At 41.0% G+C, this 21,636-nt stretch overlaps 1 protein-coding gene across 7 annotated transcripts in view; it reads left to right on the top strand.

Moving 5' to 3' along the window:
• The window catches only part of DNAJC6 (DnaJ heat shock protein family (Hsp40) member C6), a 157,578-nt gene extending 138,661 nt beyond the window's left edge, over window positions 1-18,917 (top strand). For 4 of the 7 annotated variants that reach the window (XM_037043259.1, XM_037043287.1, XM_037043278.1 and 1 more), the window contains 7 exons: window positions 1,915-2,049; window positions 5,583-5,651; window positions 6,665-6,799; window positions 11,078-11,341; window positions 14,128-14,270; window positions 15,804-15,980; window positions 16,618-16,719. In XM_037043259.1, the coding sequence (XP_036899154.1) occupies window positions 1,915-2,049; window positions 5,583-5,651; window positions 6,665-6,799; window positions 11,078-11,341; window positions 14,128-14,270; window positions 15,804-15,980; window positions 16,618-16,719 (1,025 nt within the window). Of the gene's footprint in view, window positions 1-1,914; window positions 2,050-5,582; window positions 5,652-6,664; window positions 6,800-11,077; window positions 11,342-14,127; window positions 14,271-15,803; window positions 15,981-16,617 lie in introns of all 7 variants that reach the window. The other 3 variants (XM_037043268.1, XM_037043251.1, XM_037043242.1) reach the window with 2 other exon arrangements.
• The last annotated feature ends 2,719 nt before the right edge of the window (window positions 18,918-21,636 follow it).

Here is a 21,636-nt window from a genome sequence, read left to right as displayed (position 1 = left end):
TGGCTGGCGCTGGTTCATGGTAGCTCAACGGGAGGCCTTCTTTGTAAGAGTGAGCCTCAGCATCCTTGAATGTAGGTGCTGGGGCTCAAGCTGCTACCTGTTGCTGGTGGAGCCAGGATGCGAGGGGCCCTGGATCCCAGGATATCTGCTCTTCCTCACCTCCTTCCATTTAGTTCTTACTCACCAAAGTGAATGAAAACTCTATCATGAAATTAAAAATCCCCAGGATCCAAGATAGCATGGCACTCTCTGGTCACCTGTTAAGACCATGCACCCCGAGTGACTTTGGATGATTTAATCCGTGATAATTCTGTGCACGTAGTTCTGTCCCAGTGTCAGAACTGGAAGGACCCTCTGAGACAGTAGATGAATCTGTGCCTCAGGTTACAGACAATAAAATTGAGGCCTCGGTATATTGATTGACTTGTCCAAGGATGCATAGCTGGTAGGTGGCAGACCCAGATCTAGAACTCTCCTCTCAAATTCTTCCCCTAAGAGAAGGTACCGTATTTTTAGGACCATAAGATGTACCTAGGTTTTAGAGGAGAGAAATGGGGAAAAAAGTTTTGAAGCAAAAAATATGGTAAAATACTTAATAACCTGTGACCCCGCTCCACTGCTTCCCCTGCCCCTCACACAGTGGGCCAGGTAAGCTACTTTCAGACTATAAAATGCAACCCCATTTCCTCCCAAATTTGGGGGGGGGGGCTGCGTCTTATAGTGTGAAAAATGCGGTAGAGAGAACACAGTCCAGAATTAAAGACCTGGGTTTGAATCCCAGGATCAACACTTAACTATCTGTGTAGGATTATTGATAAAACTTTAATCTTCTTGGTTGTAAAAGGGGGTAATATTTACCTATCAGCATTAAAGACTAAGTTTTGAGCTCTTAACTTTTTGTATTAGAAAGTTCACTTTTAATTATTGGAGAATGCCTCTAATTTGACATAAGTTGATATGTTAAGTGTACCAAGCATTAGAAGATTTTTAGCTTCCTCCACTAGTTGGCATCAAACTTAAATGTAGTATCCTCTTATACTCTGTAAATCTCAGGGTTCTCATCTGATAGAAGGGATAAAATTGTGTGAGTTCTAAATGATAAGCGATAAACTTTGTGTAGCAAAGCGCCTGGCAGGTAGTTGATTTACTGGTGCTGCACGAGGCTAATTCATTGCCCCGTGGAGTGTAGGAGAGCACTGTGGCAATGAAGTTGCAGAGAATGCATTAAACCATATGTCCTACCTGGGCTTTGAGAGTGGGGTTTATTTGTTAACTTCTTTGATTCTAGTTGTCTATTCCTAAATAGGTCAGTCCCTCTACAGGAGGCAATCAGCTCATTAGTTGATTACTTAGTAGGAAGTGCCATCTCACTGTAAAGAGCTGAAGGAGTTTTGTTCCTTGCCCAGTAATGAGATATTAAAGGGCAATTACATGCGTGTTACTCTATGTGGTTTTCTTCACATTCATTTTACACCTTGAGAAATATGAGGTGCCTTTGAGAAGTTCCTAGAATTTGGAGTCAGAAGACTTGAGCATGAATTTCAGCCATATTATTTACTTGATGTTGGGCAAGCAACTTGTCTTTCTAAACCTCAGTTTCACTGTAGAATGAACATAATACCACTTCTGAGGTATTCTTTATGTAAGGCAATGTAACCTACAGAATGATACAACGCTAGTGTTATTGCATTGTTGCTGGAAACCTCAGAAGCTCACTTAGTTCTGGCCTTCTTAGTTCATTCACAAACTTGTTAGCCCTGGAGGAAATTTAAGGGTAAGATGGGCCCAGGAGGCAGAATAATCCTAATTTTTCAGGTATTTGGGCTAGGGCCTGGCAATAGTGACAACTCTTCCATATTTAGTGAATGAATGAACTCATAGGACAAAGAAGTCTGTTTTCCCTTTGTTTGCTAGGTACCGCCTTTGACCCATTTGGAGCACCTTCTAAACCATCGGGTCAGGATCTGCTGGGTTCTTTTCTGAACACATCCAGTGCTTCCAGTGACCCTTTTCTTCAGCCTACAAGAAGTCCTTCACCTACAGTGCATGGTGAGAAGATTTTACATTGTGTTCAGTGGAACATAGATTTCCACAAGTTATCAGTAGCTACTTAGATTTAAAAGCATCCTGTAGGTGCTTTGGGTGGGGTGGGGGAGAAGTTATATAAGGTATCTCTGTCTTTTGGAAATTAACATTTCATACTAACATATTAAAAGGTCTGTCCAGACCATAAACAAATCTGCTTAACTTTGTTTTACTCAGCTTTTCTAAACCTTATTTGACTGTGGAATTCTTTTTTTTGTATTAGAGCTACATACACAGAATTAAGACACCATTGGTTATAGGATGTTTCTTTTTTTTTAAGTACTGATAAGGAAGAAAAAATGCTGTCACTTTTAGTTGATTAGAAGATATATCCTAGTTGGGGAAATCTTTGGAATGTAAAAAATATGAGTCCAGTTAATAAAATGTGATACGAGCATTTCACAAAATTAGTGCTCTACAGAACAAACTTTAGAATACAAAACCATGCCATGCTGTGTGTGGCTTAGTGGACTGAGCACAGGCTTGTGAACCGAAGGGTCAAGGGTTGGGTTACTGGTCAGGGAACATGCCTGGGTTGAGGACTTGGTTGGGGACGTGTGGAAGGTAACTGATCGATGTTTCTCTCCCTCTCTTTCCCTGTCTCTGAAAATAAATAAATAACCCCTTAAAAAAAAGGAATACAACACCTTGATGAATTAGAGCTATCCTGTCTAATAGGAAGTGGCCACTTGGTACAAAGAATATAAAATATCTCATTACTATTTTTATATTGGTCACTTGTTAATATTTTGAATACATTGAACTAAATAAAATACATTCCTAAAATTAATTTTACTGATGCCTAAATTTGTACCATTTTTAATGTGACAACTATGAAATTTTAAATTACATATGCAGCCCACATTTTAGTTTTATGTTAGAGACTTTAGCTTGTGTGGAAAGAATAGCAGTCACATCCATTTGTAAGTAATAGGATATCACGTAGGTAACAGATTTAAACTAGAGCCCTTCAGTGAAGGACAAATGGCTCTGAGCTAGAGAATTGTGTCCCATTCTTGACGTTGAAGACTATTGAACTTTTCTGGCCTCAACCTGGAGAGTGACATGTTGTTGAAGGCACCCTGAGCTTGTCTGCAGTCTGCCACCCACTCATCAGCTTGACCTCGTGGAAGTTTTGCAAATGCAAAAGGAAGATGAGTTCCACAACATTGGTCAAACTGTAACTTGACTAAAAATATAAATCAATTTCAGAATAACCTTTATAGGTAATTTCCAGTTAGTCTTATATATCAAATGATTTGAGGAAGGTCCACAGGATAACATACAAGAAATGCTCCTCTCACCCTTGAGTGGTGCCTACCTAAGAGAATCTCCTGACTGGAAGTTGTTTCACCCGGAGAGAAAGATGCAGGGGTAGAGGTTGAATCTGTTGGTTTGCTCACTTACTTAAAATGTAAGTCACATCAGTGTTCTACTCAAAAGAGCTCCCGATTTCACTCAGCGTGGGAGCCAAAGGCCTCAAAGTGGCCCACGTAGGCCCTATGTGCCCTGGAACCCCAGTGACCTCGTTTCCCGTTCTCTCCCTCTTGTTCCCTCCATCCCGGCCCTGCTGGCCCACTTGCTGTTGCTCTGGCCGATCCGTTTTGACCTTTGCCCACCTGTCACCTTCTCAGCGGGGTCTGCTCTGACCACTCCATTTCACATCACAATTTATCCCCCTGCCCCTACTCTCCATTTTCCTTTCCATGTCAGTTATCAACTTCAATATATTTAATAGTTTACTTATGTGGTATGTTTATTTTTTGCTGTCTCTCTCTTCCAGCAAGGCAGGCATTTGTTTGTTTTGTTGGTTAAGGCTGCCCTCGTGCTTGGAAGAATTACTGGCACACAATAGGTGCTATCTATCTATCTTTCTGATATGTAAATATAAAATTAATTAACTCATTTTTTTCTACTTAAGCCTCTTGGATGCATAATGATAGAATTAATGAGGTTGTATATTTTCCTGTTTTTTTCAAAAAAGACTTTTAAAATTTATTTTTAAAGAGGGGGAAAGAGAGGAGAGAAATACTGATCAGTTGCCTTTCATACACCCCCAACTAGAGACCTGGCCTGCAACCCAGGCATGCACCCTGACCAGAAATCAAACCATACACCCTTTGGTTTGCAGGCCAGTGCTCAGTCCACTGAGTCACAACAGCCAGGGCTATTTTCCTGATTTTAATACTTTGAATTTATTGTTTCTGTAAGAGAACCACCTTTCATGCCCCATGGACGTGGATGTTCGTACTTCAGCCTGGCAGTTCCGGGTCTGGTTCTCTGTGTCTTATGAGCTGGTTAGAGCCTGGTCCTTACCCAGTGTAGGCCAGTTAGCACCTCTTTGGGAGCCACACTTCTCATTTTGGCCTGTGTCTTGCCAGTGAGTGAAAAGAATTTTCCACCATCCTTGCTTGGAAGTCAGTGACCACCCCACTGTTAGTGGGTCCGTTGCATATTCTTCATATAGGATAACATATATGTGAGACCCAGATGTCAGACTGGGAGGTCAGAATTGCCCACCTCCAGCATTCCCTACCTCGGCAAAAGGTGCCTGTTCCCGTTCTGTATCCAGCTATGCAAGGGGAAACCTGGAGTCATTTTCCTCAGATTTCCACAAAGCACCACCATCTTTTGTTAAAATCAAGGAATATGACCTTTCTGCTCTACAAATACTTAGTGAACATTTACTCTAAAAAGGATAAGCACTTTGGGGCATAGTGTTAGAAGGAGAAAAAATAACTGTAATAAAGGGCAGAGAGAATACAAGTATTAGGTAATTACCTTTTAATTTGTATGTCCCCCTCTCCAACAGATTTTAAGTTTGTTGAAAACAGGCAATATGTCTTTTAGTTCTCTGTTCCCTGGCAGGGTGCCTTGCATATGGTAAGTAGTCATAATGATTTGGGGTTTGATTAGTTATAACATTGAACTTCTGAGTTCATCCTAGTTAGATATCCAAGTAAAGTCTGAGTATAAAGAAAGTCAGACAGCAAACGTTAGAAAAAAAAGGTCTAATTTACACCTCAGGTTTCAGGAATTACTGTGGAATAAGAATAGAAAGAACTATTATTACTCATAATAGCATGTTCTTTTTAAACTTAATGGTAGGAAGATCAAGATGTCTTGGTTTGTACTAAGCAAACAAAACAAATATAAGGCTTGGTAATGCTAATCTTGGTGAATTGATGATTCTTTGGGTGGTGGTGGTGATGAATACGTGTATGTTTCAAATTCTACCTTTAATGTTAAGTATTTGCTCAGTATTTTACTCACTGACTTTATGGACAGAACTTAGAGGCGCTTTAGAAATTCTTTCTTATGACATCCTGTTTATTACTTGCATTTTATAGATTCAGAAAAAACTTAGTGCCAATGTATATTATTCTTATACAGCTGATTCTCCTTAGCTAAATGTCATGGAAGGAATAGCTATGTGAACTTCGAAAAGTGGGCTCTGAGCTGTCTTGTTTTGATTCTTTGTTTCTCCTAATTTTTAGCTTCGAGTACACCTGCTGTGAACATTCAGCCAGATGTTTCAGGAGGTTGGGACTGGCATGCTAAACCAGGTAAAGGTCAGCAGGGTATTTTTCCATGCGCACTTAGCCAGTTGTTAAAGCATGACCATTCATCCAAGATAAGTGAGTACAGAGTATCATAGCCCACCCATGTAATTTGTGTTGATTTTTCCTAAAGACATGTTCTGGTAGGACATCCCTGTTGCATTTGATGACATGGTAGTGGTATAACGTAATATATTATACATTATTTTATTTTTCTCAGTCTCATTTGCTGAACATGTTTTGACACTAGAACTAGGCAGATCTGGATGTATATCTAACTGTGCCACTTAGAAGCTCTTGGATGTTTTTTAAAAGTTTGAATCTCAGTTTTGTTTTCTATGAAGTGGTGATCATAATTCTTGTCTCACACAGTTGTACAGTTTAAGTGAAATCACATGACGATTTCTAGCATAGAGTAGATGCTATATAATGTGGATGGTCCTCCTTCTTAACAAAGGACTTGGGTTAAGGCTGGGTTTGTCTCTGATAAGTAAGTTGTCTTCCTCATGGCTAGACGGTACTTGTTGAGAGCCATGTGTGTGACCGCATCCCCTGCACTGTGCAGGTGACGCACACATGCACACAATGTGCTCATCACAGCAACTTTCTGAAGCAGTTCCTGTTTCTTTACTGAACCAATAAGAAAATGATGGAACTCAGAGAAGTTAAACAATGTGCCCAGGGCCACTCATCCAGGAAATAGCAGAGCCAGAATTCAGATGCAGGCTGGACTGCAAATTCCATGGAAAGAATGAAGTCAGGTGACAGGAGAGGTAACCTGGGCAGTAGCTCACAGGTATGGCCAGGAAACAGCCTGTGCCTTCTTTGTGCCCTGCCCCTGCCCCAAGCCGCTCTTCACTTACGTCAGAAAAGTGAGGTCTAGTGAACTTCTAATGTATGTCCAAAGCCTGTCCTCATTTGCAGTTGGAGACAAGATGAGCAGTACGTTTGGGTTTCTGAATTTCAGCCTTTAGCCTTGGGCAGCTGACTCATTTTCACTGATCTTGTTTCCTTTTCAGGAGGTTTTGGAATGGGAAGCAAGTCAGCTGCCACCAGCCCAACGGGATCCGCGCATGGCACTCCCACCCATCAAAACAAACCCCAGACTCTGGATCCTTTTGCTGACCTTGGGGCACTAGGTACAAACCTAACAGGTTAACATATTCACTTATGGCTACAAAACCTCAAATCTGAATCTTTAGTGTTATAATAAGCTGGAACCTAAAATCTTATATCGTCTTAAGCTATATATACTCTAAATCCTGCGACTGATTAAAAACAGCAGGCTTCAAATAAGGGGTTGGAATGTACCCCTATTAATCTATTTCTCCAATGCCTAATTTGGGGTTAGTAACATGAATAAAGTTAGAACTTCCAGAAGCATCTGACAACAGAGTTTGGCCGCAGCAGAAGTAACGGACGTGTAGGGAAACGCTGAGAGACGAGGCTGGTCTGAGAGACTTGAGCCACACGGGGCCGGCTGTGCACAGGCCCTCCTCCGATGTTACGCGTGAGGTCCTCACGTGGGCATCCCCCTTCTCGTCACCGACTGCAGTGCTCTCTGGTCCGTTTGTGAAATTGCACACACACATACTCACTCTGTGTACAGTGTTTTCACCACATGTCAATTTTTGTTAGAGAGTAAGTGTCACATGAGTGAGTGGTTTGGGAATCACTGGGTTCAGTGGACTCCAACTGCAGCAAACACATCTGAGAATGAGTAGTCACAGTGATGTTTTCCAAAAGGGACAAAGTTTGCCATGTTCTCAAACTGTTTCACCAAGAAAACATTTTTTGAGGAATAGTTCATTGGGTGTTCTGAAGCCTTGTCTTCCTCCTGTTCCCTTCCTCCTCTGGGTGGTGCGGAGTTGTTAAATAGTGGGGGGTGAGCCCTGACGCCATGGTTTAAATTAGCCATGTTGGTAGTTCAGGTTCTCAAAAATGCCTGAAGTCTTTAGAGCCAAACTGTGTGCAGGGAAGGAGAGCGTGCTACCATTTTTCACAGTAACTGTGTCGGAATCTTGACCTTTCCTTACACGTTTGAGAATTTTTTTCTTTGAAGAACTCTAAAAATTATTTTTGTTCTTTGTATTTTTATGTAAGCTGAAACATTTAAAATAACATCAGGTGAGTTTCTACTTCAAATAAATAAAACCTCATTGATGGGTTATTATTTTAAGTCCATTTCTTCATTTTACAACTATTTAGTAAGTACTTTCAATGTGCTAATAAAAACCAACCAACCAAAAAAAAACCAAAATAAAATTTCTGTCTTCTAAAGCTTATATTCTAGAAAGGAAAACAAATAATAAATGAATAAATTTATAATCTAATAACACTATTTATTAGGGGATTTACCATGTGCCAGGCGCTATTTTATGTGTTTTACACATACAAATTTATTTTGTCTTCCAATAAGCTCTTGAAGTAGAGACTGTTGTAATCCCCCTTTTGTAGATGAAGCAACTGGGCACAAAAGGCAAAGTGACATGGCCAAGTGATAAGCTTTCAGTACTGAGGTTCTAGCGCTAAAGCCTGCGCTCAGAGCCCGGCGCAGAGGGCTATGAAAACAATAAGGTGGGTGATGGCTGGACGGGGTGTTATTATAGATTCAAGTGGTGACGGAAGGCCTCTTTGAAGCGTGACCTTTATAGAAAGTTCATTTTTAAAATCCAGCATTATATCTTGCATTTTGTTCTCATGTCCTTTTAGACACCATTAATCTGGAATCATTCTTCAACCTTTCATTGCCATTTATGAAACTGATACTTGAGGGATACAGGACAGTTAAGAAAGTCTCAATTTGTTAATTTTTATCACTTGCTTAAGGTGATGTCTGCCAGTTTCCTTCATTGTAAAGTTAATATATTTCTCTTTGTAATTAATGAGTAACCTAGAGGAGATAATTTGAGACTTTTCTATTTGAGACAGACCTTTTGGAGAATATTTTATTCTCCATCTGACTTTTACCCACTGATTTTAGCATTCATTAATATTTCTTGCCTGAAGTAGTCATTACTACGATGTTTGCAAAACTGTGGTTTTTCTGATTCTTTCCTTCTTTCTACATTTATTAATTAGCATTTCACTGTAAGGAAAAATCTTTTCTTTCTCCCTCCCTCCCTCTTCCTCACATCAGATGGACTGATGAATTTTTTTTGACTCAGTGGGTTATCACTCATTACTGTCCTTATTGTCCCAGATTTGATTTGTGAAAGTCCCTTTGTTCTGCCTTCTGCATCCGTTTCACTAGATTCTGTTAGGCAGGATAGGGGGAGACAACTAAGGCAGGAGGAGGAGGGAGAAATCACTAACCCAGCAGTCCTGAGCCTGGTCCGATAATATTGCCAGGTGTTCCAGCATCACAAGAAATGCCATGTGGAGCCCTTGAAATTCTGTGTATCATTTCCACTATCTGGAAAAGAAAGCCTTTGAAACTGTATTCATCCCAAGGTCTAGACCGGGGAAGAGGCGGGGGGTCCACAGTGCCCAAAGAAGAAGCCCATAAAACCACTTTGATTAATTGCCTACCTCTGGTCACTGTCTGTTTTAGAAGGGGGTCCCTAGTGCTAACAGAAAGAGCCATAAATAACTTTGGATAGCTGCCTCAACTCTAATTAACTATCTCCTGTCACATACTTGTTTTATGACAAGATGAACAAATGGAGTCTGGAGCAAGATAAAAATTCTGGCTAACAGACCCCCACACATATGTATGTTTGTCCCCCCAGGGAAACTGGCACCACCTTTACCCACCACTCAACATGTAACTTCCTCACCCCACCCCACCAACTATGTAAGTCCTCAGGACAAGGGACTGGATGCCCTTGCTGCCCTTACTTTGTCCTGCCCTGAACCTCTGTCTTTCTCCCCCACCTCGGCAAGGCCCAATCTCTTCCCTGAGAACATACCACTAAAAAGCACTGCATGCAAGCTAATAGACTTGCTGGTCGGTAATTCTTTACTGCATTGGCAATAAAGAAGAAGAACCAAGTTTCTCCCTGAACAAGTCCATCTTCTGAGAATTTTTTAGTACAACAAGATGTTTCAGATTTGTGTTAAAATTTTTATACCCTAGTCCTGGAAACAGTCATTCTCCAAAGTATCCTCACTTCCTTTTGTGGGGAATGGTATTTAGAAATTCAAATCTGTACACTAAGTGTGTTCACTGGTGCTGGGCTGGGGGTCGTTGCTGTACGTTTTAGGAGATAGAGATATGAGATGATGGGGCATTCATGTCTAGACTTCCATCCAATACCACAGTGTTCTTCCTTGCCTTCCCGTATTATCCATGTGTATCTTTCTGTTCCCTGTGTGGCAACAACATTAATAGTCAGACAACAAAAATAGTTTCATATCACTGTAACAAATCTACTAGCGGGAGTTCAAGTGTTCTTTGCCATTTTTGAAATGAAGTGAGTTATACAAATGCTGGAAAAATTAGTTTTATAAATTTCTCTACTTTTTATAGTCACATAACTTAGGAAAGTTAAGTGACTCTCCTAAAGCCACACAGTGGACAGGAATATGAGCAAGGGCTACAAGCTAGAATTTTTTACTCCTTGGTAGTTGCTTCACAGTAAAAATTGCACTTCCAAATTATATAGCTGCAGTTTGGGAAAGACAAAAGACAGGTTCTTCTCTTTAAGGTATTTGCACATTGAACAGTTCCAGTACAAACATTCATGCCTTCGTTCCTCCCATAGCTACTTTGATTTAATTGATTAAATTAATTTGATTCCAGCATTTATATGTCTGTGGCTTGGAAATAGGGAGTTTTCAAACTCCCCCCAGTGGCTCTGTTGCAGCCAAGGCTGTGAACCGTGTTCAGAGTTGTCAGTGTTGGCTGCGTCTGCTCCCCGAGATGAATGCAAGTAGTGTGAGATTGAAACCTACTTGTGAGATTTCAAAACACACCTGTTTACTCTTGAGCATTAAGCACTCTTGTACTTAAAACAAACAATGATAAACCTGATCATCGAAGTGTAATGAGTGACTGTATCTTATTTCCTATTATCATTTGGTGGTTTTTACTCTATTGAAGAAATAGAAACTGCTTAGGAGACGGGACGGAAGGAGGGATGGCACCGGGGGAAGAGCCAGGGTTCTTCTGGTTTGGAGTCAAAGATGTGGATTCAAGTCCCAGCTCTGTCACTTACTGGCTGTGTGACTTTAAGAAAATCACTTAACTGCTCTGAGCTGCAGTTTGTTCATCTAAAGAAAAGATGGAGCTGTTAATACAAACTTAAAAATATCATTGCAAGGGTTAAAGGAAATATGTACTTGCAGTTTTTTAACTACTAGGAAGGTTAATAGTGCTATTAATCACTAAGGCAATTTCCACTAAAGTTACTGCAAACAATAACTCAGGACACAAACATTAGAGGCTACTCAAAAATAACATTACCTTCTTTCTCCCTTTTTTTCTATAGGTAGTTCTTCGTTTGCCAGCAAACCCACCACACCAACTGGACTGGGTGGGGGGTTTCCACCTCTCAGCTCCCCGCAGAAAGCTTCTCCGCAGCCTATGGGTGGCGGGTGGCCCCAGGGAGGTGGCTACAACTGGCAGCAGACACAGTCCAAGCCACAGCCGAGCATGCCGCACTCCTCTCCCCAAAACCGGCCCAACTACAACGTGAGCTTCTCAGCCATGCCTGGGGCCCAGAATGAACGTGGGAAAGGACCGACCAATTTGGGTAAGGGTGATGGTATGGAGCCCCATGTGGGGTGGCCTCTGTTGTCATGCTGCCTGTATGGACGTATGTCTGTAGAAGGAGACAGAAAACAACTCCGATGGTTTCTGAGGCAGTCTTGTCATTGTAGAGATGACACAACCGACCCCTGCCTCCAACTCTGTGCCTAGAGTACCTGCGTTTACCATGCTCTTAACACATAGCATTTGGGACTGTTGGCTCACTTGTGTGTTTCTCGCCACACCGAGACCAGGTGGAGGGCAGGGACTCTGTGTGTTTTTGCCATGTTATCATTAGCACATAGCATGGCGCTTGGCACATCTCGGCACTAAATGAAGAGTGAGTGGATGAGGGGAGGGGCGGATGGACCTTGACACTGTCGTTCCTTTGAAGAGGGAGTAGCAGAGAAGGCTTGGGAACCTTTGAAGAACTGTGTTCACATGTGCCCTTGGGTCCTGATGAGAGTGTGTGTATTTTAGGCATTTAGTCTTTCTTATGCTCTGGTTGGTGGATGTTCCTGAGACCATTGAGTTTCCTGTGATGTGTTTTTTCTCTCTTCTGAGCAGAAAGTTAAAAGAACACAAAATGGGCCAATAGCGTAAGGCTGGAGGATAATCTGGATGGTGTTCTTTTTTATTTTTATTATTATCTTTTAAATAAAATAAAAAGGTTTATTTTTAATTCTGTAGTTGTATCCCAGATTTGGCCTTCATATGTATACGGAAGTTTTATTAATTTTTACTTTCTGAATGGGATTCCTGACATGTAAAACACATTTTGCTCACTCTGGCTGGTGTGGCTCTGTAGACTGAGTGCTAACTTGTGAACCGAAAGGTCACAGGTTCAATTTCCTGTCAGGGCACATGCCTGGGCTGTGGGCCAGGTCCCTGGTTGGGGCATATGAGAAGCAATCGACTGACGTTCCTCTCCCTCCCTCTCTAAAAATAAATAAATTAAATCTTTAAAAATATTTAGAAAAACCATATTTTGCATAGCAGGGATGGTTAAATTTGAGTTTGTTAGAAGGCCCGGTATGATACATTTTTGCATTGCAGGTGGTCTGACCATATCCAAGAATTGGATGTGTAGGTGCATGATGGGAAACAGGGCTCTCCCTCTGTGGAGTCCGTGGGGAGACCGCGGACTCCAAGGAAAGTCCACTTTCCATTCGCAGTAGTAACATTTATTGAGTACGTGCTTACTTGGTTGACATCCGGTGCCATTCTAAACAATTTTCATGTGTTGTTTAATATACTTTTCTAAACTAACCCTATGTTGTAGATGAGGCATCTGCGACAGAGACTGATAAAGTAATTTCTTAAATTCAAACAGCTTGTAAGTAACAGAGCTAAGATTTGAACCCAGGCAATTTGGCCCCAGAAAGCCCTCTCTTCACTGTCACTCTCTACCGGCCATGACGTGGGTGCCTTTTCACACTGCTAATGTGATAGGGATTCTTTTGTTGGGAATGTATAATATCATGATTTGTGGTTAGCAGTGGATATTCCTAGGACAAATCCGTGAGTCTTGTGGCTTCTTTTTGTCTTTATTTTGAGTAGATATAGGGTGAGTGTCTTCAGTCAGCAAATATTTATGGAGCATCTTCAGTGTAGAAAACCCTGGGGACACAGCAGCGAAGAAGACAGACGAAATCCCTAGTCCCAGTGTGTGCTTGTGTGAGTGTGTGTAGTGCACCTTACAGTGTAGAGATGGCAAATGGGTCTCAGTTCAGATGCCAGCTTTGGTTGATGGGCACTGCTGGCATGGACTGCTGTGTTGTGGTTCTGTTTGTTTTAATTTAACAAACATTTAAATAGCCAGGTACTGTTCTACACAGTACTGTTCTAGCTTTAAAATGTTAATATCAACTCTCATAACAAACCTGTAAGGTAAGTAGTGTCATTAACNTGTGTATAGTGCACCTTACAGTGTAGAGATGGCAAATGGGTCTCAGTTCAGATGCCAGCTTTGGTTGATGGGCACTGCTGGCATGGACTGCTGTGTTGTGGTTCTGTTTGTTTTAATTTAACAAACATTTAAATAGCCAGGTACTGTTCTACACACTTTAAAATGTTAATATCAACTCTCATAACAAACCTGTAAGGTAAGTAGTGTCATTAACACTGTCCCCATTGTACAGATGAGGCCACTGAGGCATGGAGATAAGTAACTTGCCCCAAGGTAACATAGCTAATAAGTAGCAGAGCTGGAATTCCAACCCCAGGGAGGTCTGTCTGCAGAGTCTCTGCTCTTTACCACCATGCTAGGCTGCCTTTCCTAATAGCCCAAGACTGAGACCACAGCCAGACTTGGAGAAAAAGGCCACTATGAAGGACTAAAACTGTCAGCTGGGTGTAGGGAGGAAAGCAGTGGCATGCGTGGGTTTCAAGTACCAAAACCCAGACCTTCGTTCTGCCACTGATGCTAACCAGTTGTATGACTGAGGCAGGGGGTCGGGGAGAATCATGAGTATCCTCATCTATAAATAGGTAGTGCTGTGGAAATGCAATTATGGAATTGCATTTAGCCTAACGATCTAGCCTCATGTCCTAGCTTTGCCATGGACATGGTATGTGATTCTGGACAAATCTCTAAAGTTCTCTAGACTTTATTTTCCTCATTTATAAAGTGGGTGTAGCAGTCTCTTACTCTACCCACAGGGTAAATGTGAGGATTCAGGGGATTAATGCATGTGAAAGCACCTTGAAGACTCTAAGTGTTCTAAGACATTGTATTATAGTTATGTTTAAGAGTGAAAACTATAATGATTTTTAAAAACTGTATTGCAGAAGGGAAACAAAAAGCAGCTGACTTTGAAGACCTACTTTCTGGTCAAGGTTTCAATGCGCACAAAGACAAAAAGGGGCCTCGAACAATAGCTGAGATGAGGAAAGAAGAAATGGCGAAGGAGATGGATCCTGAGAAATTGAAGGTGAGGGAGCCCGTGACTCAGTATTGTTATCCTGTGTGACAAGGTGTGTGGAGCCATTGGCCTTGCTCATTCCTGGCCTCCTCGCTGCTTTCCTCCACGTTTAACCAGAGCGGTTTTGCTTTTAGCTGTTTTTGATTCTGGAAGTCTAGGTAAGAATAGACTTAGAGAAAAAGAATGTTTCTCCATTTTTTTTAAGTGTGTGAACCAGGTACTCTCACCTCGTTTTTCGCAGATGAGGAAGCAGGTGATACTTCGTATATGAGGATGTTATGTGGACAGGTTAGCTTGGAAACAAAAGTGTGGTCATGCCGGTGAGTTGTGTGAGGTAGTGGGCAAGTTTGCAAACGTTGAGAGAATAGGAATGCCCTTTGCAGAGGGGGTGGTCCAATTGCTGTGTGACCGAATCCTAAGCGTGCTGCCACTGGAGCAGACTGGAAGACGAGGGTCTCATCTGTCACTGCGTCAAAGCCTCTTCCGAACCAGGGCTCATGCAGGCAGGCAGTCATTTTGAAATATGACATGTTTCTGGATAGATTCAAACGGTTTTGAAGATGTATAGATATTTTGATACTATTTTGTATATGATAAAAGATCCTTTGTTTGCATTTGCTTTTCACTTCACGTAACATTACAGAGGTTTTATATTCCTTCCTCAATCTTGGTGTTCCATTTGGTGACTTTTATTCATTAGGCAAACTCTGGCAGTTTTCTATCAAAGAAGGCATGTATGCCGTTTAAACCGTGCTTGGTTATGTAGTCAGTACAGAGGTATTTAGTTGTTTGGGAGAGCAGCCATCACTAACCTTGACTGAACCATCCATCAATAAGCACGCACCGAGCTCCTGTCCTGACCTCAGTCACGTGCAGTGTTACAAAACCATTAACTTAATTACATCATTTGTTCAAAATATGAAGATCCAAACTACAAATAGTATGAATGAGTGACTTAATGGGTGAATTCATTTAACAAACCTTTTGTGAGCTCTATTCTGTGGCAGGAGAGTTATTTGGTTTCTGAGATACGACATTATAAAAGGAGGAGTACCTTTCCTCAGGCAGCTGGGCCTCATGGCAGGGAAGGACAAACACATGGACAATTACAATCAAGTGTGGCACATATTATGATAGAAACATGTTTAAGGGCATGGCCCAGAAAATTCTTTCTTTTTTCCAAGGCGTATTTATTTTTGCGTCTGTGTGCCAGATACTGTACAGAATCACATAATAGAGACCAAAATAGACATGATAATGTGTCTCAATGGGTCCATACTTCAGGAGTAAACAATGAACTCTGGCGTTGCACAGAGAGGAAGGAATTCAGACTCCCAAAGGGGAACAATATGAAATTCCTGAGCAGGCTTTTGAAGGATGGTGAAGAGTCAACCAGAAAGAGAAGGCAGGAAGTGGAGGTGGAAAAGCATTACAGGTAGAGGAAACAGCTGGGAGTTTGCAGGGGGCCTCAGGTACTTTGATGTTCCTGGAGCAGAATCCCAATGGAGACCTTCTGAATTTCTTAATTCCCATGCATTGCAGATTCTGGAGTGGATTGAAGGCAAAGAGAGAAATATCAGAGCACTTCTGTCCACGATGCACACTGTGCTCTGGGCTGGGGAGACCAAGTGGAAGCCGGTTGGCATGGCAGACCTGGTGACGCCAGAGCAGGTGAAGAAGGTGTACAGGAAGGCTGTGCTGGTGGTGCATCCAGATAAAGTGAGCATAACCTGTCCTCCTGTGTGGCCTGTTTGGTCCTTATTTCATTAGTTTATAAACATATATTAAAAAAGCATACTTTCTATTTGCTGGTTATTAAGAAATTTATATGATAAAATAAAATCCGTGGGCTAAAATCAGGTGTTTAAGCAAACACTTATATTTTATTAAGTGGATGGGGAAAAATCAAACTATATATTACAAATAACAGAATGGGAGCTTTTCTTAGAGAGGTGTAAGATTTATCAGTGACTAATTTTTAGTGGCTGCAAGAACTTAGCTGCTTTTAGAAATGGGAAAATGGGAGTTTAGAAATACAGTCAACTGGAGATAGGCTGTCATAAATCTTTGTCATTTGACAAATACTTCTGGAGGATAGAGAAGAATCTTTTGCAGCCTAATAAGTTCTGTGTTATCTATTCATTGACCTATTACTACTACCATAAGTGAATGTCTAGGGGCAGGGCATTCTGGGGAGGCTATAGTAATCAGGGTCATGTAGACTGGGCTGTAAGAAGAAAAACGGCCTGATAGAAAAACATTTTAATAATGTAGAGACCACTTGTAGCAGTACAAATTTAATATAAATAAAATCTTGGTCTCTCGTGTCTAATGTATGTTTTCTTTTCTTCTGTAGGCTACTGGGCAACCCTATGAACAGTATGCAAAGATGATTTTCATGGAGCTCAATGATGCCTGGTCTGAATTTGAAAATCAAGGCCAAAAGCCCTTGTATTAATTTTCCATCTCTGCTGCAGACCTGTGCAAATGCTTAGTGTGTGTCATAATTCTGAGGTTTTCAAAGATGAACCAAAAACTCTGGGAACGCATACCAGTACTAAACTGTTCAATTACTTGTGAGTTAATTCCTCATTAATAAGGAATGTGGATGTTTGTTTTCTCAAGTCCCCACCATAAAAGGTCCAAAGCAGGACAGGACCTTTCAGTTAGATGACCTTGCACAGTTATAACGTTCCAGCCTGCCCTCAGCGGAACCCACTTAGCATATTGTGGGGAAATGGGAAATAGAGGCCACCAAAAGCATAACCCATCTCATTTTCTGGGGATAGGATTAATGAGCAAAGTTATGGTAATAGGATTACATAATGGATTTTAACTCATGGTTATTAGATTTTTATGGAAAGATATAATCTGAGCAACTGCTTTAGACTCCAGGAATATAACCACCAAGTATTTTTTAATGGAAACTTACTATGGTTTTTAGAATAACACTGTATACTTCTTGGTCAAGAGGACTAACACATTCAAAAGAACCTGAGTTGTGGGAAGTGATGGTACTATAATCCAGTGCTGACCACCAACTCTTCCTGGATAAGCTAAAAATTAGTGAAAATATTGGTTAGAGAAAATAGGGACTCCGAGGAGGTAGAAATCTTTATTGCTGGTCAGAAAGTTGGGCTGCTACCTTCCTTTCCCTTTAGAAACCTGGTTGCTCAGTGAAAAAAGTCTTAACACGGAAACAACAACCGGATTTGAAAGAAGTGTCTAAATCGCCATCAGGCTTAATGCTCTTCCTTTCACGTAGCCAGGAAGATGTTCTTAGCTTGTTGTGAAGCAGTTTGGCGCATTCGCGTGTGATCGGGACAGGTATCTGGTGTGGACTGAGAGTCCTTCAGGTGTGTGAGTGGCTGTGGCGAGAGGAGGGAAGGCACACTGAGCGTGAGCAGCAGTCAGGCCCAGCGACAGGGGGAGAGCTGTGCTACCTGCAGACCCGGGCAGGTGGCTCGTCAGGGTTTCCATGTTCCTCTCCCAGCAGGTGAAACTGGACCCCTTGGATTCCTTCAGTGGGGTTTACTGCTGTCAAAGTTGCTGGGGATCCCCAGGAACAGCACCTTCCACAGAGACATCTGTGAAAGCAAAACGAGAGTGAAACCGCTGCAGAATTCAGACCGGTTGGTTTTAGTTCAGTGTTGGGCTGTTTCTGGTTTTGAGGGTAAGCCACTGTTATCCCGTGATTTTAGTAGGTCTCTTTGGCGCGCGTGCACACAGTGCGCATAGTATGCATGTGCAAAGCAGAAGGGCAGCAAGATTTCCATGCTAACTTTGAAAGGTTCATACTCAACATTGTGAAAAGCTTTCAAAAATTGTTTTTCAAAGACAATCATTTTTTGTTTCTATTTTAAGTTTCTTATGGCAAACTTTACTAGAAAAGCAGCATGTTAAAAATGCTTTATGTTCCAAATTAGAAAAAAGAAAAATATGCTTCATGTTCTATATAGAACTTTCTTTTTTCATTAAAAGTGTTCTTTTTTTAAAATTTCAATTTTTATTCACAAAGTGAAACTCGCAAAAAATGTTCTTTTAAAATCTACAGCTGTCAACTCTTCAAGGTAACCATAACAAACTAGGTGTTATTTATTAACGTGTCATAAAATAATATTTGATCCAGTATGTGCTTGTCTTATTTAAAATTGGAATGTGAGACATGTTGCTGTGACTCGTTTTTTTCTTCATTCACAATTGTAGATATTGTGTGAACTACAGTATATAATGATAATAATTAAAAGGATATTATGTGAATGTCACATACATTCTGAAATGATAGATCTATATTAGCTTTGAATCATGTTTGAATCATGAATAATTCATCAATGTCCACAGTTTAAAACATCATTAAACATTACGTAATTAGCAGTGAGAAAGAATCTTACCTAACTTAACTTTGGGTTCACCCATCTCTTTTCTGGATACAGTATAACTCTAGGCCCCTGTTTATCTCAAAACCCTTAGCATACGCAGGCCAACAGGTTTTTGCATTCGTTTCAAATATCTGGTTGTGACAGAGTTTCTTGTTGATCAAACTCACTGTTTCGTTCGTATTTATTGTAATATATTTTTGTTTTGTAAATATGTTACACACAACAAAATGTGATTGGTCTAAAATATTTGTAATGTATATTAAAAGGCTCAAAAATATTTGGAGAAATCTAAGTTATTTTTGCACTCATAGGAATATAAGGACAAGCTTGAATTATACCTCCTGACATGATCACATGTAAGAAAAGTTATGGGGAAAGAATATGAAAAGCACATGCACATTTGTACCAAAATATAATCTGACAGTATTTCTGGATTTATACTCTAACCATCCCCACTGCCATCCTTGCCCCATAGGGCCACACAGTTGGATCATGCTGCATGACTACTGTGTTTCAAAAGGAATCAGCATAGAAATCCCGATCTCCTAACTAGAATATTATTAATGGGCTTACGGAGCTTCCTTCGGATACTGAAGCAGAGGCATCGATCCTGGGAGTCTGAGACTTCGTCGTAGAAAACATAGTTTAGTTCTTTTCCGACAGAAGCAGCATGTTCATTTGGAAACAAATGCTGCCAATCAAAAGCATTCGAACCAGCACTGTGTTGTCTGTGTCTGCAAGAACACACAAGCTGAGTCCTAATGCTGCTGAAAAACTCCGCTGTTTAAGGAAGGAACACAAAGGTTGAATTCCAGAAATAGTTCTCACAGCAACAGGACAGTTTCCCCCAGTGGAAACATCTGTCAGGGAATTTAGGTCAAGTAAACATGTTCTGGTTGTTCTAAAGCTAAACTGTGGTGTTTGTGCATAATGGTACAGTATTGATTTGAGACCAGAAGACTGAGTTTGAATCCTGATTTTTTCGCTTAAGACTGTTATTTTGGGCAGATTTCTTAAAAGTCTCTAAGTCTTAATCTTACCGTCTGTAAAATAGAGATAATCCCAACAGCCCTGTAACGGTGGAATTAGAGACTGCACAAATAAACGGTTATTAAATGGGTGCTCACTGAACAGTAGTTGCTGTTATGAAGAGTCAGTAAGTGCATTGCTGCAGGTCAGTAGTGAAGCTGGAGTTACACAGAAACCTCAGGTTGTGGGAAGTGGATGACATGAATAGGAACAGGCAACCGATTTGCTCTTTTTTGTTTAAAAAGTTTTTATTGATTGATTAGAGAGAGAAACATCAATTTGCTGTTCCACTTATTTATGCATTCCTTGGCTGATTCTTGAGGTGCCCTAACTAGGGATCGAACCCACAACCTGGGGGTGTCAGGGCGATGCTCTAACTAGCTGACCTACCCTGCCAGGGCCTTGCTCTTATTTGTCTCCTTGGCCTGACAGAGATTTGTCTGCATATAATGGCCAAGACTTGCCTTGTAAGTTTTGTGAAGGGGCTGACTATGTGAAAAGAGTAGTTGTTGAGAGTTAGGAAAGAAAACTAACATTGACTGAGTTCAACAGTGTTGCACCATACTTGCATTTAACTTATGCACGGACCTGGGAACCAACCCCAGCGCAGTGCCATTGCATCTGTCTTTCATGCATGGCCCTATGTGCTATTGCATAGACACATACACTCTTTCTCATTTCATCCTCAAAAAGTTCTGAGAGGCAGGTTTTGTAAATCCTACACCAGGAAATGGATACATGAAGAGGGTTACTCAGTGCTGGAGTTTGGGGCTAGATCTTTTCTGTAGGATAGGGAGAGATACTATAATATATAAGGTGAACTTTATTAGTTTCTGTTATTTCAGCCATTATCTTGTGTATGCTTTATGCAAGATACAAATGGATATATAAGGGAAAATCAAGTTAATGGACAGATTTTATTGCTCTGTGAAATATAAGGGGCTGTTATTTCTAATTACTTGGACATTTCCTGCCTTACTTGTGTGCGAGACCCACTGCACAAGTGCTGACCACATGACTTCAGAGTTGAACTATTTGGGGCTTGGCCTCAGCTTCCCTACTCACTAGTTACTAATATCTGAGCCTTAGTTTTCCGATCCGTAAAATGGAAATAATAGGTGAAGTTTATAATATGAGAGAACTGAATGCAAGCAGGAAATAGAAATATATTTCCAAAGACAATCACTGTAGTTCTATACAGCGTGACAGAGGGTACAATCTTACATACCTGAATAACGCATTGATGGCAAGTCAGCGAGAGGGTTTAAGCTTCCAAGGTTTTACTTTCTGTTTTTGGTGACACTTATTCTTGAAGAAACATGGAATGGGTAAGTAGAAGACCAATTTTTCAGTGCAGCATCTGGCAAGAGGGAAGCAGAATTTTTCAAATGGTTAAAACTTCGAGCAAGATAGCTAACTTTCTCTTTAAGTGCTTAGTAAGCTGGAAAGGACAGGAAACCTGGAGACCAACCCTTGCTCTGCAGTTTTCTACATCTTGACATTACCCTGGAGTGAACAGCTCATCTTTTTGCTTCTCAGACAGCCTTCTAGTTTCGAACTGCTGAGCCTAAAGCACTCAAAGCCAAGCTGTGCCTCTGAAGAAATGTCACTTTTCTCCAAAAGCACTTCTTTCTGTGGGGCTAGCCTCAGGTTGTCATGGAAGGCTCTAGCAAACACATATATGGGTTTCCGGATACTTGCTGGGTGGTTGGCAACGAAAGGGGAAATAGAGAGATTTGACCCAATTAGGAAATCCTCATCAATTTAGGAGAAGAAAAAATCTTAACTTCCTCATGAGAGCTCCATGGCACTACAGTAAGTGAGCTAAAAAAGACAGACTGTGGGTGTTTGGGCGATAGGTAGTTTCCCCTGAGCACTTTAACAGGTATAAGAAAGAATAGGATACCCAAAACAGGAAAAGAGTTCTCAACTATCTTGACTAGATTGCAGCTACAAAGTAGAGCGCA

This window comes from Sturnira hondurensis, unplaced genomic scaffold (genome assembly GCF_014824575.4).
Source record: "Sturnira hondurensis isolate 20B ecotype Veracruz unplaced genomic scaffold, ASM1482457v3 Scaffold0000648, whole genome shotgun sequence".
Lineage (NCBI taxonomy): Eukaryota > Metazoa > Chordata > Mammalia > Chiroptera > Phyllostomidae > Sturnira > Sturnira hondurensis.
Note: the sequence above shows the minus strand (reverse complement) of the source record. Positions and strands in the feature narration are given on the sequence as shown.